At 40.7% G+C, this 15,997-nt stretch overlaps 1 protein-coding gene across 2 annotated transcripts; it reads left to right on the forward strand.

The window, feature by feature from the left end:
* Positions 1 to 7,170: 7,170 nt before the first annotated feature.
* LOC149822911 (uncharacterized) lies at positions 7,171 to 13,612 on the forward strand. Of its 2 annotated transcripts, XM_089981323.1 has the most exons (5): positions 7,171 to 7,508; positions 8,526 to 8,575; positions 10,250 to 10,327; positions 11,380 to 11,953; positions 13,062 to 13,612. In XM_089981323.1, exons 1-5 carry the CDS (start codon positions 7,362 to 7,364, stop codon positions 13,533 to 13,535), a joined length of 1,323 nt encoding a protein of 440 aa, XP_089837449.1. In that variant the 5' UTR covers positions 7,171 to 7,361; the 3' UTR covers positions 13,536 to 13,612. The 2 variants fall into 2 exon arrangements, with proteins under 2 accessions (XP_089837449.1, XP_089837450.1); XM_089981324.1 differs by lacking the exon at positions 8,526 to 8,575.
* Positions 13,613 to 15,997: the final 2,385 nt, after the last annotated feature.

A 15,997-nucleotide genomic window follows, 5' to 3' on the forward strand; every position in this document is an offset into this window, starting at 1 on the left:
CAAGGCTCTCAAACGTTCCTTAGGCTCTGTTTGGAAACTGCCAGCTAGGATGAGAATTTATGCATTTTTTTTAAAAGGCAAGCTGGGGTTTGGCACACCCCACCAATTATTATTCAATCTTACCAGTGGGGTTTTGAAGCTGCAACATCCCACCACAAGAAGACGTGCACTGACAGCTCCTATCAACCACATGGAGCCCCCGTTGGTGAGAATTTATGCATTTGGTCATGGTCCACCATATTGAGCACCTTGATTATCTTTGTAATCAGATGTTTTAAATCCAAAAAATTATACTTGAATTTTTTTAGTCTTAAAAATGAGTCGTTATTCCAGTGTCACGGGCATAGAATTTTTCGCAACCCGCAACGCGCCAGACTGCCCAGTCTGAACAGCCCAACGGCCAAAGGCCGCACCACAACACTTTTTTATGTGCTGAATCATTTTCATTAGCCCTACGCACCACCTCGTGCACAACTACCTAGCGGAAGCTGATCAAACACATCTTCAAGTGTGCATTCCACATAGTCCATACTGCTTAGTGCATAGCCGTTTCATATCAGCTATCACTTTTGAAAGAGGCACAAACTTTGCCTTAGCCTTGCGTGCCATGAAGTGTTTTGCGGCTCCATATGCACGACATAGCAAAACCTTGTCACTGAAGGGACAAAGCCTTGCGGCCACCAGTCCGAAGACCAGTTGATGATTGAACACCATAGCGAAGAGCACCACTCAGACTCATTCGTCGGTGCCTAGGTATTCACTCGTCTAGCCTCGAGTCACCATACTGGGTTGGAATCACCTAAGGTGATTCCTGGGGGAATTAGCCCTAACCCACACGCACCCCTGTGCGTCCAATCGCTATGCATGGGAAACTCCAAGTCGAGAGGTCCATAACAAAATCTCCAAAGGCAACATCCTCTGATTCGTTGGCACTGCATATCCAACCAATGTTCTACGTTTGAGCCACCACCCAAAGGTGCACTAACGCCAATATCGTTGATTATCACGTGTGGCGCTATCACAACGCGTCACCGATCAAGCCAACGCATAATGTGTGTTGCTACACTCGATGCATTTACCACTCAGCAGAGCTCCGCACTGCACATGCCTCATTCTGAAGGCTCAGTTTGGGACATTCTTCCCCACCCAAAACCATTGTCGTCCTCGACAATGTCGATGCAAGTAAGAACACAATCTTAACTGATATGCCAATTTCTCTTTAGATTCATCTTTGGTTTACTCTTTTCTCCCCTCTACTCAGCTTGTTCTGGTTTTCATCCACCATTTCTCGCAACCTTTAATACGCCAAGTCCCATTCCTTAATGCACTTTCAATTACTTAGACATTGGTCTTTTACTACATCAACATCGAGCATCATTTGCTCGTGGAACCCCAGTGAAGTCCCAAACTTCAAGCAGATTATCCTCGCCCGCACGACAAACTTGTCGTCTTTATGCTCATGGCTGGGGTGCCTTCCAACCCAACAAGGGTAATTTCAAACCTTCAGTGGTGCACACAGATAAGCATGACCACCAACGCGTGCCATAAAATATCAACTCTCTTAGGCACCAACTTACAGTTTTCCAATGGTCCAAACTAGTCCTCACGTAGGGGATGCTTACTTGGGTAATACCCCAAAGTGGTCCATCAAAGCGTCTTCTTGGGCACTCATCCACATAAGGGGTAACACCTCCCAACGTTGCAACTCTCTTCCAAAGCCAGCAAATGTTCCCATAAGAACCAAACCGGCGAGCCACGAACCACAACTTTTCAACACACACAATCTATAGAGGAACTCTTAACTCAAGGGACCAAAGCAATGAACATCTTTGCTCATCATAGGCACTCCGCTAACCCATAATCTTGGGAGAAAATCTAAAAGTTTTAATTGAGTCTCCCATGCTCAAAGGTGCAAATCCATTCAGCTGAATCCAACATGCATTTTCTACATTCACAAGGCAAACACCACGCTTCACCTATGAGCCTAACACACAACTGGTAAGAATCTTTGGCTCATCTATGTTCCCTTAAACAACTGAACAACAACCTTACACTTTTGCTTATCATCGAAAAGATGTCCCATAACATCCTGCTTCTATGTTTGGTCAATCACACTCCAGTTGTGCAAAGTTATGTAACCAAGATAAACCATCGTTGTTTTCTTCAGTGCCGCACATAATGAAAAACAAGGTCTCTCCGAATCTTTCTGCTTTGATGCCAATTTATCACGGGCATAAATTTTTTTGTAACTCGCAACGCGCCAGACTGCCCAGTCTGAACAGCCCAACGGCTAAAGGTCGCACCACAACACTTTTCTATGTGCTAAATCATTTTCATTGACCCTGCGCACCACCTCGTGCATAGCTGCCTAGCGGAAGCTGATCAAGCACATCTTCAAGTGCACATTCCACATAGTCCATACCGCTTAGTGCATAGGCGTTCCATACCAGCTATCACTTTCGAAAGAGGCACAAACTTTGCCTTAGCCTTGTGTGCCATGAAGTGTCTTGCGGATTCATGCGCATGACATAGCAAAACCCCGCCACTGAAGGGACAAGGCCTTGCGGCTCCCAGTCTGAAGACCAGTTGATGATTGAACACCATAGCGAAGAGCATCACCCAGACTCATTCGCCGGCTCCTAGGTATTCACTCGCCTAGCTACGAGTCACCATACTTGGTTGGAATCACCTAAGGTGATTCCTGGGGAATTAACCCTAACCTACACGCACCCCCGTGCATCCAACCGCTACGCGTGGAAAACTCTAAGTCGAGAGGTCCATAACAAAATCTCCAAAGGCAACATCCTCTGGTCCATTAGCACTGCATATCCAACCAACGCTCTACGTTTGAGCCACCACCCAAGGGTGCACTAACGTCAATATCGTTGCTTATCGTATGTGGCGCTATCACCGATCAAGCCAACACATATTGCGCGTTGCTACACTCGATGCGTTTACCACTCAGCAGAGCTCCGCACTGCACATGCCTCATTCCGAAGGCTTAGTCCGGGACATCCATTGTGTGTGTATATATAGTACAGTGTAACATTGAACATGCAAAATGTACGATTTTACAGCGGACGAAACAGTCTTTACCGATGGTCACTGCTAAAGGTTATTTTTGCTCAAATTGGATGCTCACCAAGCGTGAGACAGGGTTTGATGATACCCTTTTTTTTTTTTGTGTGTGTATATATATATATATATATATATATATATATATATATATAGAGAGAGAGAGAGAGAGAGAGAGAGCTGCCTACCACTTTTCCGGCCTACACATGCCAACAGGTATTCTCGGGTTGAAAAACTCCAGTTTTCGTGAAGAGACTTTCTCATGCAGCATGAACCATGAACCATGCATGAGCAAGTTGATTGGGTCAGGTTCGAATGGGACGCTGTACGTATTCTTCCAATTTACAGTATTAGACGCAACCAATTTCTATGAAGCTTGAGCCAAAATATGGTGATGAAAGTAAACAGCAGTAATTTATCGGCCATGTTTTTAAAATGATTGATGATTTTCAACGTCCTGCATTTTATGAGGAAAATCTAATATACTAAATAAATTAGATTATATAAAAAATTATTGAAATATTAATTGAATCTTCTCAATATAATTGCAAATAAAAAGGTAAAAGAGTGTGCTTCCTTGTGAAGTTTGTGTTCGTGATAACTTCCAGTAGTAGCATTGCTGCTTCAACTTTTAACATTGTACATCACGTTTTTCTGAAGGAAAGTTTTCGAATACACACCTAAAGTTTTGGCAATAATAAAAAACACGCTTAAGTTTTGGAATTTGTTAAGAACTGACATAACTTTTTTATGGTTAACAAAAAAGCCCAGAGTTTACTGCCATCCAAGTTGCCGTTAAATGTACGCTAAAATTACCATTTTACTCTCAAAATATGTTTGAAGAATATATATATATATATATATATATAGAGAGAGAGAGAGAGAGAGAGAGAGAGAGAGAGAGAGAGAGAGCGATTTGTCATTTCATTTTAATGTAAAACAGCCCAAATTTATTATAAAAAAATCCAAAATTTGACTATAAAATTTAAAACATCCCAAATTTATTTTATTGTGTAGGAAAACCTGGTAAAACCAAGACATTTTTTGTCCAGTCCAACGGAACTTCCCCAATCGTTTCTGGTCTATTTTACCCTAAGGTTCGCAAACAAAATAAAGACTTTTTCACATTGTTTACTATAACAAATTTTATTTTATTAATTATGCTATGTTGGATACCAAAAGAAAGTACTTAATCAGTTAAGTTTTAGTTGGGTCGATTTGTTATTATATGGATCCAGACCAAAATCACAATTACAAATGATCAACTCAGATCCACTATTTGGGACCATCCCTTTTTGCATTAATCAGGAATTTTTTATTAACACATTATAGTATCATATCATGCCATCATGTTACTGTCACGGATACGCTTTAGTGTGAATGGATCCAATCACCAAAAGTTAGGTAGGCATAATCTTTATTTAAACTTAAAGGAATTGTTAGACATAATTTGTTTTCCATGTTTATGGGGCCATGCTAATTATGGGTAATGGATTAATGAATCGAATATTTCAGGTTCATGTAAAGAGTCAAAAGTTCAAATTGAAGCCGGATCCTAAAAGTAGTTATGCTCATATTTGGTTTCATATTAGAATGACCCAAATGTAGTGAGCAACGGTTCGGGCTGAACTGGGCTTTTGGTCTGGCCTGGCCCGATCCGGGCCGACATAGTCTGGGTCGCGAGCTTACACAGGCCGGCCTGCGGCCCAACTTGATCCATGTGTGTATACATGTATATAATATAATATATATTATAATAATATCCTGTCCCAATTAGGCCCACAGATGGGTCGGTCTTGTCAATGGCCCAATCGACCCAGTCCACGAGCTGGCTCGCCCATTGCCCACCCTTATGTAGGGATGTAAACGGTTCAGATTCAAATCAGATGTGGCCAATACCATATTCGATTAACCGCATGTTGGCTAAAGGGATTAGACTTTGGAGTCGGATGATGACAAGGTCATACCATATCCGTTTTTTGACATGTACATAGATTCAAATCCATCAAATTCAGATATTTCTCGGATTTGGTAGCAAAAAATCAAAAACCATATCCGCATCCAATTATAATAGGATATTGTATTGGTTTACCAAATACAATTAAACAAAATTGAATTTGGTCGGATATGGGATAAAATCTGGTTCAGTGACATCCCTACCCAAATGGCAAAGAGATCTTATGACGTCTATTCCTAAAGCATATGGATCAGGTCCAAATTTGGCCAACCACGCTGGGCCCATTGACAGTCCAATCCACCTATGAGTAAGGTGAACATTGGGTCCCCATTTTGATATGAGCCAGGCCTGGGTTGTAGATTGCAGACCTGGCCTAATAATAATCAGGCCCAGCCCGGCCCAACTGTTAATTAATTGGGCCAAGCACGGCAGTCGAAGCCCAGCCCCAGCCTGCCCAAACCTTCTAGTAATTGGACCGGGCTTATGTCGGGCAGGTTGGGCCCTGTACGATATGGCCTAGCCTAATGTCCACCCCTACCAAGGAGTAAGTGAGTCCAGCAGGTGTTGCCATGCCAAGATGAGCTAGACTTTAAGCTTTGACTGGCTCAAGCCCATCTTGACTGGTGGTCATACCCAGTAGTTCGAAAACGGGTCCACTAGGGTGATAATGGATTGGGCTTGGGCTTGAGCTTGATGATGGTAGATTCAAAACTGGAACTGGCTCAAGAAGAAACAAGTCCAAATCAGAATTTGACATAGTAGATTGAGATGTGGATCTAAAGTTTATATGGTAACACCTAATTCCACGCAAAAGATTGGAAACATATGTAAAAAGTGATCGGATTAGATCCAAATTCGATCATACATTCAGCTGAAAACATCAACTTGAATATGAAGATCCATTAATAGGTGTCTGAATCTGATCTGAATTCACGTTTAGATATCATTGTAAGATCCATATCCAAGAATACTTTATGAGATCCAGTTAGGAGGTCCGACCAAACCCGATCCATTGGCATCCCTACATAGAGAAACCAAGTGCCCAAGGAATCCAGTGGGGTTCTTCTAAGAGCTTATTATTGTGAATAAATGCAAAATAATAAATGAGGAATATAGTTATTTAGCTAATAATTTCATGATAATTTAGAAGAATCACCAAGCAAATACCAAAAATGTCCCCCATTCATGTTTTGTGATTCTGTAGTATAAATTTAGTAAAGCAGAAAAAAAAAACAGATAAAGCTTCATAAAAAGGCCTTATTTTAATGCCCTAGTAATGACAATTTTAATATGTGACCCAAATTAGTATCTGTTTCAAAATGACTAAACTACCCTTCGTGGTCAAGGTGACCCCAAAAAGACATGGTGGACTGTTGGTTTCTCTGACCAACTGGCCCGGTCATAACCCCAACTGCATGGCGACTTGGTCTGAGCTCACTATACATGGGCTAAGTTCAAACTATTTAACTTTGCATCTCAGTCATGTTCTGCGAAGTTGACTGATTGAAAATCAAACTAGATTTGAATGTACCGTTGACCGTTTGAACCGATTCATTGAGCCAGAATGAACTGCTGACCAAACCATTGACCAAACAGGTGGATAGCCATCGCCTTGAATTCACCCAGTACATAGTGGTCCTACCTAAGTTCATCCAATGGTTGGAACCCAAACCAGGACCATGGTCAACAGTCTTATTCTCAAGCTTGATTGAAGCTTCTGGGTTAGTAACGTACGTTACATAGATGCTAATAGGCTCAAGTCAAGTTGGTCTGAGGGAGCACGTTTGCCGAGCCTGTTAGGTCATTACCTTCCTGGTCCAAATTTGTAGGACAACGGACTCGAGACCAACTGACCAAGTTCAAGATGGTGGTGGGTGCGTCTGTGCGGGGGTCAAACTCAAACTACAAAGACCGTTAAACCGACCGAGCCCACCTACTCAAAAAACCCCAAGGCCCATCCGGCTAGGGCTCGAGAAATGGTGCATTGAAACGGCCCAAGTGATACAAAATTAATTTCCACCTCTGTAGAAGGACCGTTTGGTAATCTTCTCCGAGGGCAAGATATAAAGAGATGCGAGGGAAGAAGGTTGAGACGTCGAAAGAAAACCTAAAAATCATCCCTTTTCCTCCCTCGGCCTCAAAACCACAAAGAAAAATATCAACGTTCCTCGGCAAAACCATCAACGCATAGAACCGCCAAAGCCGTCGTCTTTTTTTCGAACCTGAGATCTCCGCCACACCCAGACGGTTTTCCGGTGTTCCCACCGGTAGCGGTGATGAGAGATGCGCGGCCGCGAGGGTGACGTGGATATCGCCGATTGGTGGAGGGATGGATGAGGCGGAGCCGGCGAGATGGGGGACGTGGGAGGAGCTCGTCCTCGGCGGGGCCGTCCTCCGCCACGGGACGGGCTCGTGGGTCTCCGTCGCTTCCGAGGTCCAGACCCGAACCCTCCTCCCCCACCTTTTCACCCCCGAGGTAAAAATTAAAATTATTCTTTTTTATTTCGTTATTTTCGTTTGATTAATTGGTTTTTATTATCTGGTAAATTACACATTTATCATGGTGGTTCCCCGTGTTGGTCACACGAGGGCCACGACGATTGATAAATTGACTATTTTGCCCTTATGGGGATATGGATGTCATTTTCGAAGAGGTCCAAAGCTGGCGGGTTTCCATGGCCGACCTGCTGAAAAATTGTTCTTGGGCCTCTTTATCATCTATGAAACATGGTTGAGTTTGATGAACAAGCCCTCTTTTTTCTGTCGCCACGTTCCTATCTTTTGGCGCATCTTTGCGTATGCAAAAAGTGGTGGCGCGAAAAGATGGTACTTGAGTTTTGCGTGGAGATCTTTGTCGTTGCGTTTGGAAAAAGGATAAGAAATCCGTCTTGGTGTCACAGTGACAAACGTTAAAAACGGCAAAATCTCTTTTTTTTTTCAAAAACTCGCGAGAATTTGATAATTTTTCATAAATCTCACATTTTCGGCAAAATCTCGGAAATAAAAAATAAATTATAAATTATAAAAAATATTTTATATGAAAATATTAATAAAAATCATTTAAAAATAAAAACACACGGTTTTTTTTAGGATAAATAGCCATTTAAAACGTAAATATCGGTTTAAATCGTGGTATTTGTGTTTTTTCATAAATCTTGCGATATTTTGAAAATCTCGTGAGAAATTTCCGTTTTAATCTTTCTGGCAACTTTCACAATGCTTGGAGTGTATTAGTCATTTTTTTTGTTTTAAATTCTTTTTTATATTTTAAATGACAAAAAACACTATGTTCTGTCGGTCAACGGACGGAAAAGTTCTTCGTTGAAGTCTTTTGCTTACTCGTGAAGAATCTGGCCTTTGGTCATATTCATGATTCGTTATATGCTTATCAAAGGCTAGATTGGGAATTCTTTTATATAGCGTGTGGTTTGGTGCTTATTTCTATTGAGTGGCAAATTGGTAATTTTGTTGACTTCGTTGGGCGCTGTTACAGGAGTGCAAGACCAAGTACGAAGACTTGCAAGAGCGCTACAACGGCTGCGAGTAAGAACCAGACAGGCTTTTCGCGTTGAATTTTTTAAATGACGAAACTACCCTTGTTGCAATTATGATCCGGGGCGTTGGATTTTCTTAAATATTTACCCTCAGCGTCTGAATAAATTACGCGGATGTTCCTTTTTGCTTTTTTTTTTTTCCGTAAAATTCGGTAGATTTTGCTGAGGTGGACGCCTAGCCTTCCTCGTGGGCCATTGGCGATTAAATCGCCGATTTTCTCGACGGTGTTGACGGCAACCAAGATCACGCATGGCGTTCCTGTGGGGCCCACGCGTCGGGCTGTCAATGGGTCGGGTTTTGTGTCTAAATACTGATCCGGCCTTACGTGTTATCATTTTTTGGAGATGGGATTAGTCAGAATGTAATACCGTCAGAAGCACTTCCATACGCCGTTGATCTCAAGATGAACAAGCAACAGCAGCCTCCATTCCACACCAGAATTCCATCCCGGGCCTTCAGCTTGATACAGGACTCCACTGACCACATTGCTAACCATGTTACATCCAACTGGCTTGTGGATAATTTTAAATAAATTTTTTTGTTAAATATATATTTTGAATATATATTATATGGATCGGGTTCAGTGCATACTGATGGGTTGGATATCCCACCCATGCACCGAGTCAGTTGAGTTGAGATTGGGCTTGGCTTGGTTGAGATTTAACTTGAATGAGTTGACTCGGCCAGATTCAAGATTTTTATATTCACTAAGGAATAATTAAGTTTGCCAACTTAGGCTGCGTCTCGGCTCACTGAGTCGACCGAGTCTTTCTAGCCTATTGCAATTGCAAGACTCGGGCTAGATTCATTGAGACGAACTGTGACTTAGTCAAGTCGTCTCGAACCATTGTTGAACACAACTCGTTTCTGTCAAACCGGCTGAGTTGGCTGAGACGTGTGTCGTGGCTTTCACAGATTGGGTACTTTTGACTTGGTGAGGTTGGATCTTGGGTCGGTTTGGTTGAGTGACTCGGATCGATCCTCATTCATGTCGGCTCAGGTCATCCCAATGCCACAAACTCGTTAGAGGCCTACGGGTGTAGTTAATTATGTCACAGGGTCACTCCGTTTTTGTGGCGTGTCTCCAATGACACGGTCGGGCACAGACAGGGACACGTCTTTGGGGCAATATTATTTTAATAGTTTTTTAATGTTTTAATAATTATTTCAGTAAAAGTGCATTTTTACTATTAAGAATAGCTTAGGGGACGCGGCACAGGCATAAGTTGAAGTATGAGACAGTTGGCAGCAGTAGCTTGAAGCCTTGTTTTTCAAACGCATTCTTAGGTCAAGCTCAGGATATCAGGTCCCGAGCTTTAATATTTCATGAGTTTGATTATGGAAACGGGTCGGGTATGGCATGGATTTCGGATACCTAAAGTATGTGGGTATCCAGGTCCAGATACATCTCCTCTGTTCTATTTATGTAACGTATCCTTTCTACCGTATCTGTTATAGTGTTATCATAGAGACTTAACCAAATGGATATGTGACACGACTTTAGACCCGACCCGTTGTTTCTCCGGTCAAGCGTGTATGAGCGGATCCTAACGTTGAACTGAGATTATAGGAAAACGTATACATCATTTCTGATCGTGTAGAGAAATGATCTCGACTACTTCAAAATAAATATGAAATAATTAGTGTGTTTTTATTTTGTAGTGCATGGTTCGAAGAGTTGAGGAAGCTCCGAGTTGCAGAGTTGAGGAGGGAGATAGAGAAATTGGAAGGCTCCATTGGGTCAGTATTTCCGTCTTCATTCTTTCACACACGCATGCCCACATAAGCACTCACGTGTAATATACATACTGATGGCCATCCATCTCAAAATTTATCGAGATTGACACTACACTCATCTCGAGGAATGCCACGATAGGTGGCTACTAATGAAGTTATGAAACTAATTAGTAGAAATTATTATTATTTTTTTAGATCAAATGTTATGGATGTGATATACATGGTTTGTTTATTAGAAAACTTGTTTTGAATCCTGTGATTATGATAAGTAATCAGGTTTTTAAAGGTATTAAAAAATCAACAGCCTCAAAAGATCACATTTGTACGTTAAAAAAGCATGATCTAAGACTTGGTCCTTAGCAAACAAACTGAATATTTCTGTGGTTAGTTTGAGTCGACTGCACCTATCATTTTTAGCTCATTAGTTTTGTACCTTCATTAGTACCCATATATATATATATATATATATATATATGAAAAGTGGTAGCCAGCAGGTGTTTTCATTTTGTTTTCTGCAAATCTGACTCTGCTGAAATATTTGGTATGGTTGATTTGCTAGAAAACAACATTAGGATAATGTTTTTTGATTAAAAATGTGATTTTTAAGCATTTAATATTTATAATCGATTTTTAAATCTTATAAAAACCTGCCTGTCTTGAAAAATCGATTTCTATAAAATCAAACATGTAGAACACGTCAGATGAGTGTAGGAGTTACATTAATGTTAGTTGTTTTGTATTCAACGGATTGAAATAGCCAAAACGCTCTTAAAAACAATTGATATTTTTTTTTTAAATTCATGGTTATTTTGAGGTAATTAAAGTGAGTTATTATTTTAAAGGAAAACCAAAAATCAAATATATTTTTGAAAAAAATAAAGAAATATACTTTAAATGTTTGAATTTTTACTCCAAAAAGTAACCACCTATTCTTAAAAATGTCATTACTTTTAAAGGTGTTTTGATAATTTCAATAATTTGAATATTGCTAAATCATACACACACATAAAGACACACACGGCTGATTACATAACTTGTTTGGATATATCATATAGATCTCTGCGGTCGAAGCTTGAAAGCCTCAAGTCTGCAAAAGTTGATGGCGACTCATGCGGGATGGACTTCTCATCACCTGCTGAGAATGTCGATGGTGAGGAGTCTGCTGGGAAGGAGAGGTCCAAGGATGGTTCATCAGCTGCTAGCTTCACAGAGGGTGTGGAGGAAGTTAGGAAGGACTGGTCACAAGGTCTTGATATTCCGGCTATTGGAGCTCGAGAAGCTGAGAAAGACGGGGCTAAGGTGAAATTGGAGGAGTTCTCAGAGGAATTGCTGAAGAAGAACGTCGGGACTTTGAGGAAGAGAAGAGGGAGGAGGAGGAGGAGGAAAGTGTGCAGAGGGACAAAGGATGGTGGTGGTACAGGAGAAAGTGATGTGTTGAGCTCTGCCAACACTGTTGTTAAAGTGACTAATGAAACGGTCGTAGATCGAGAGAAGATCGTCGAGGTTGATGTCGATGACAGTGGAGGCAAGAAAAGCGTGGGCTCAAAGTTGGATTGGCTCCCTCAGTTTCTGGACTGCATCATGGAGCACAAGGATGGAGCAGTCTTCCGTTGCCGGCTTGAGAGCCAGGTAAGAGCATAGTTAGCAATACGTGAGACTGCAAAAAATACGTTATTTGAAAAGTTTCACATCCAAAAAGAGGTCTTAAAAAAATGGCATAAAATAATGACTCACAAAAAAATTGGCAAACAATACAGACGGGTTTAATTAGGTTTTAATTTTATAAAATGGGGTAAAAAAACGGACATATATATGAGATTTTTTTATGAGAAACAAGTTAGGATATAAGAACAATGAGATTCAGATTCAATAATCATTATGGTCCGCACCCAAGATCCCATCCAATTGAATCTGTAATTAAGTTTTTTTGAAAAGTATTTTGTTTAAATATAAGTTTTCATGTTCTAAACGCTTCTCTCAAAAGAATGTATTTCTTTGCCGATTTGGAAGGCAGAGTTTCAGCTGTTTTTTTTTCATTTTCAAAGTTTCTATTGAAAGGTCAAACAGAGTTTTGCTAACAATGGTTAAGAGAAGGCAACCTGTGTGAATGCTTTCTGCTTCCAATTATGGTAGCAGCAAGGAAATCGAATTGTGCATTGGCAGCCAATGAAATTGAAGTTATAGCATCGCAGATAGAAAACTCAACTTCTTGTTGAAGATCTACCAATGCTTTTCTGATTGATAGCATTGAAGTTTCTCGCAGATTAAACATTGTATTTGGCTTCTGCTAATGTGCCATGAGCTAACATTTCTCAGAATGACCGATGATAATCTTTTTGCTAATATTCATAGTATGGAAATCACAAATACCAATTGTAGATTGAACAAGCTAGAGATAGCATCAACATGACCACTAACTAAATTTCACATTATGATGCTTCATAGCCTGTCTACCTATGCCACATGGATACGGCTGCTGATACAGGGATACAGCCATTTTTTTATGAAATTTTCAAGATTAATATATAAGGGGACACGATACACGGGCTAAAATAGAGTATTCGTGTGACATAGATTTGCATCAATTGCGCAGTCCTATACTTATATTCTGGATTTATAACAGCATCTCATCTCATTCTTACAAGTGAATTCACTGAATTTTTGTCTTCTGCATTCAGTAATATTACTATTTCCACACTGTTGAATCATTGAAAAATGCTCTTCCTTGGATGAACAGAGGAGAGTAAGATACAAGAAACTGATCAGAAGGCATATTGACCTGGAGATGATAAGGAGAAACATAGACAGGAAATCTTACAGCACAAGTTTGGAGATGCTAAGGGATCTTCTGCTGTTATTGAACAATGCTCTGGTTTACTTCCAGAAGAGCTCATCCGAGTACAATTCAGCTGTTGCTTTGCAACGGTTTGTGTCCAAAAAGTTAAGGGAATTCATGGATAAGGAGCAAGACAGTGGTCAGGGATCTGTTCTTCCCGTGAACATGGTGCCTAATCCAGTAAAGCCCAGCAAGCACCATGCCACTGGTAAAGCTGCCAAGGACAATGTTCCAATGGGTAGTGAGAAGTATGGTGAAGATGGTAGTAAGTTAACTTTGCCTGCAAAGAGACCGGCAGGGCGCACTGTGAAGAGAGGCGATGAAAGAAGAGCAAAACGACTGAAGGTTTCTTCCTGCAAGGGTAGGAGAAGGTGAAGCACCCTGGCATGAGACATCTCTGTTTATTGTTGTAAAAATTCAAAATTTTTGTTTATATATGTATTTTCTTTTTCTATCCCATGAGAATTGCCATGCTGAGGATGGAATGGGAGGGAAGAAAGGGAAGAACTAACGGCTACTTTTTTGTGTCCTTGGGAAAACATCAAGGAGATCTACTTAGAACTATACATTTTTATTTTAAAGAATCAGGAGATATGGGAAAACAGTTAAAATGCAGCATATCCTGCATCGTATCGTTGGCAGCCAAGAGATGCGTGCAATAAACCGAAGAGAGAGAGAGAGAGAGAGAGAGAGAGAGAGAGAGAGAGAGAGAGAGAAAAGATCAACATTACCACTCATGAAGATCAACAAAATGTTGAACCCATGAACCGAACAATATAGAGAACAAAACAACAAATAGCTAAAGAAAAAGAAAAAGAAACTACAGACACATAACAACTGACAACAAAGCCAAGCTCAACCAGGATCCGTTGGATTAGAAGAAACCACCGATGAGTGAACGTTGTTAAGAGGGAATGAGAGGTCTCTAAGATGCATACGTAGAATCGCATATACATCAACCAAGATTTTATGGACAAAATTATTAAGGACGATCGGAATTTGATGAAAAGTAGCATCATTGTGTGCCATCCAAACAAACCACCAAGTAGTAAGCAACCACGTCTTCCAGATTAGTCTCCATCGCTTGCAACGTCTAATTTCAATAGGGCCTAGGAGCAGATTGAGCTCAAAAGACTCCTCTTTGACAATTACGTCTGGAGATCTCCACGTCTTATTAAATAGGGTCACAAAGATTGGGTAGGACCAGAATAAATTAATAGTTTTTTCAGCAGCTTGACAAAGCACACACCAGCTAGAAAACTAAAAGCCCAACTTTTTTAAATAACTGAGTCTGAATCCTATCATGCAAAATTAACCAACCCAAGACTGGAGATCTTGGGGAAGGGCCCTTAGCCTATAACACACACTCAGGGAACCAATCTGCCCCCGAGGAGAGCAACGATCTATACACTTTGTGGGTGAGGAGCGCACCATTTGGCGCAATTGCCCATTACAACCACTGATCGTAATTTCCCGCATCTCCAATTTGATCTCTGAAGAACGATAAGACTCTCAGCCACATGCTTCGCAAGTGTGAGATCGCCAACCTTTGATTTCCATAACGAAAAAGAGATAAATCGAGAGCACCATATTTAGCATGAAGCAAACTAGCGTATAGAGAATCTGAATGATGGGCCATCCAACATTGCTTGGCCACAAGAGCAATACTCCTCTGTTTTGAAGCAAAAACACCTAAGTCAGCCATACGCCTAGGTAACACCACCGTTCGCCAACCAACCAAATGGCGCTTACTCTGGAGTTGACACCCAGACCAAAGAAAATCTGCCATTAAACGACAAATCTGTTTCTCCACACCCACAGACATCACGAACATTGACATGAAGAATTCAAAAATAGAAGAAAGAACATGTCTAATTAAAGTCAAACGGCTAGCGATGAAGAGATAAGACGACTGCCACGCAAACAGTTTATTTTTTTACTTTTTGAATAGTTGGAGCCCAAGCAGCGGAAGAGAGGCGCTTCACTTGTAACGACATATCCAAATACATCATCGGCAACTCAGAGATAGCGCAATTAAAAATTTGTTGACCTGTTGCAAGCATAGAAGACTCAACATTGAATATAGTAAGAGAGCATTTGCTATCATTTAGGGAAAGGCCAGAAAGGGACAAAAAGAACTAGAGAATAAGTTTGAATCTAAGCATCTCCTGCACGTTTGCTCGCCCAAAAATAATCGTATCATCAGCATAAATAAGGATATGGTCTAAAAAACCCGGAACATCTAAAGGATCTATCAGGCGCTTCTCCACAACATGCTTGAGCAACACCACGAGACCCTCAGCAATGACATTAAACAGCAAAGGCGAGAGAGGGCAACCTTGTTGTAATTCACGCCCCAACTTGATCTCGTCACCTCTAATGTCATTAATCTTAATCATGGCCTGAGCATTAGAGATCAATTCTCTCACCCACCTAGAAAAATGACGACCAATGCCAAAATTGGATAACATTTAAAATAAGAAAGGCCAATGCACATAATCAAAGGCTTTATGAAAATCTAATTTAAGAGAAAAGTAAGGCTGACCACTAAGATGTAAGGAGTGAATTACTTCATAGGCCAAGATGAATGAACGGTGAATCCTCTTATTATGGATAAAAGCGAACTGAGAGTTCAAAAATATTTGGTTAGCCACGACCTTCAACCTATTAGCCAATACCTTGGCAATCATCCGATAAAGAGCAGTCATAACAGAAATCGGGCGAAACCTAGAGATATTAGTGGCATCATCATCTTTTAGAATTAAAGAAATAATTGCCAAGTGGGTTTGAATAGGCAATCTGGAGTTGTCATAAAACTCATCAAACATGTTAATAAC

Source organism: Nuphar pumila, chromosome 11 (genome assembly GCF_984573655.1).
Source record: "Nuphar pumila chromosome 11, dmNupPumi1.hap1.1, whole genome shotgun sequence".
NCBI classification, from domain to species: domain Eukaryota; kingdom Viridiplantae; phylum Streptophyta; class Magnoliopsida; order Nymphaeales; family Nymphaeaceae; genus Nuphar; species Nuphar pumila.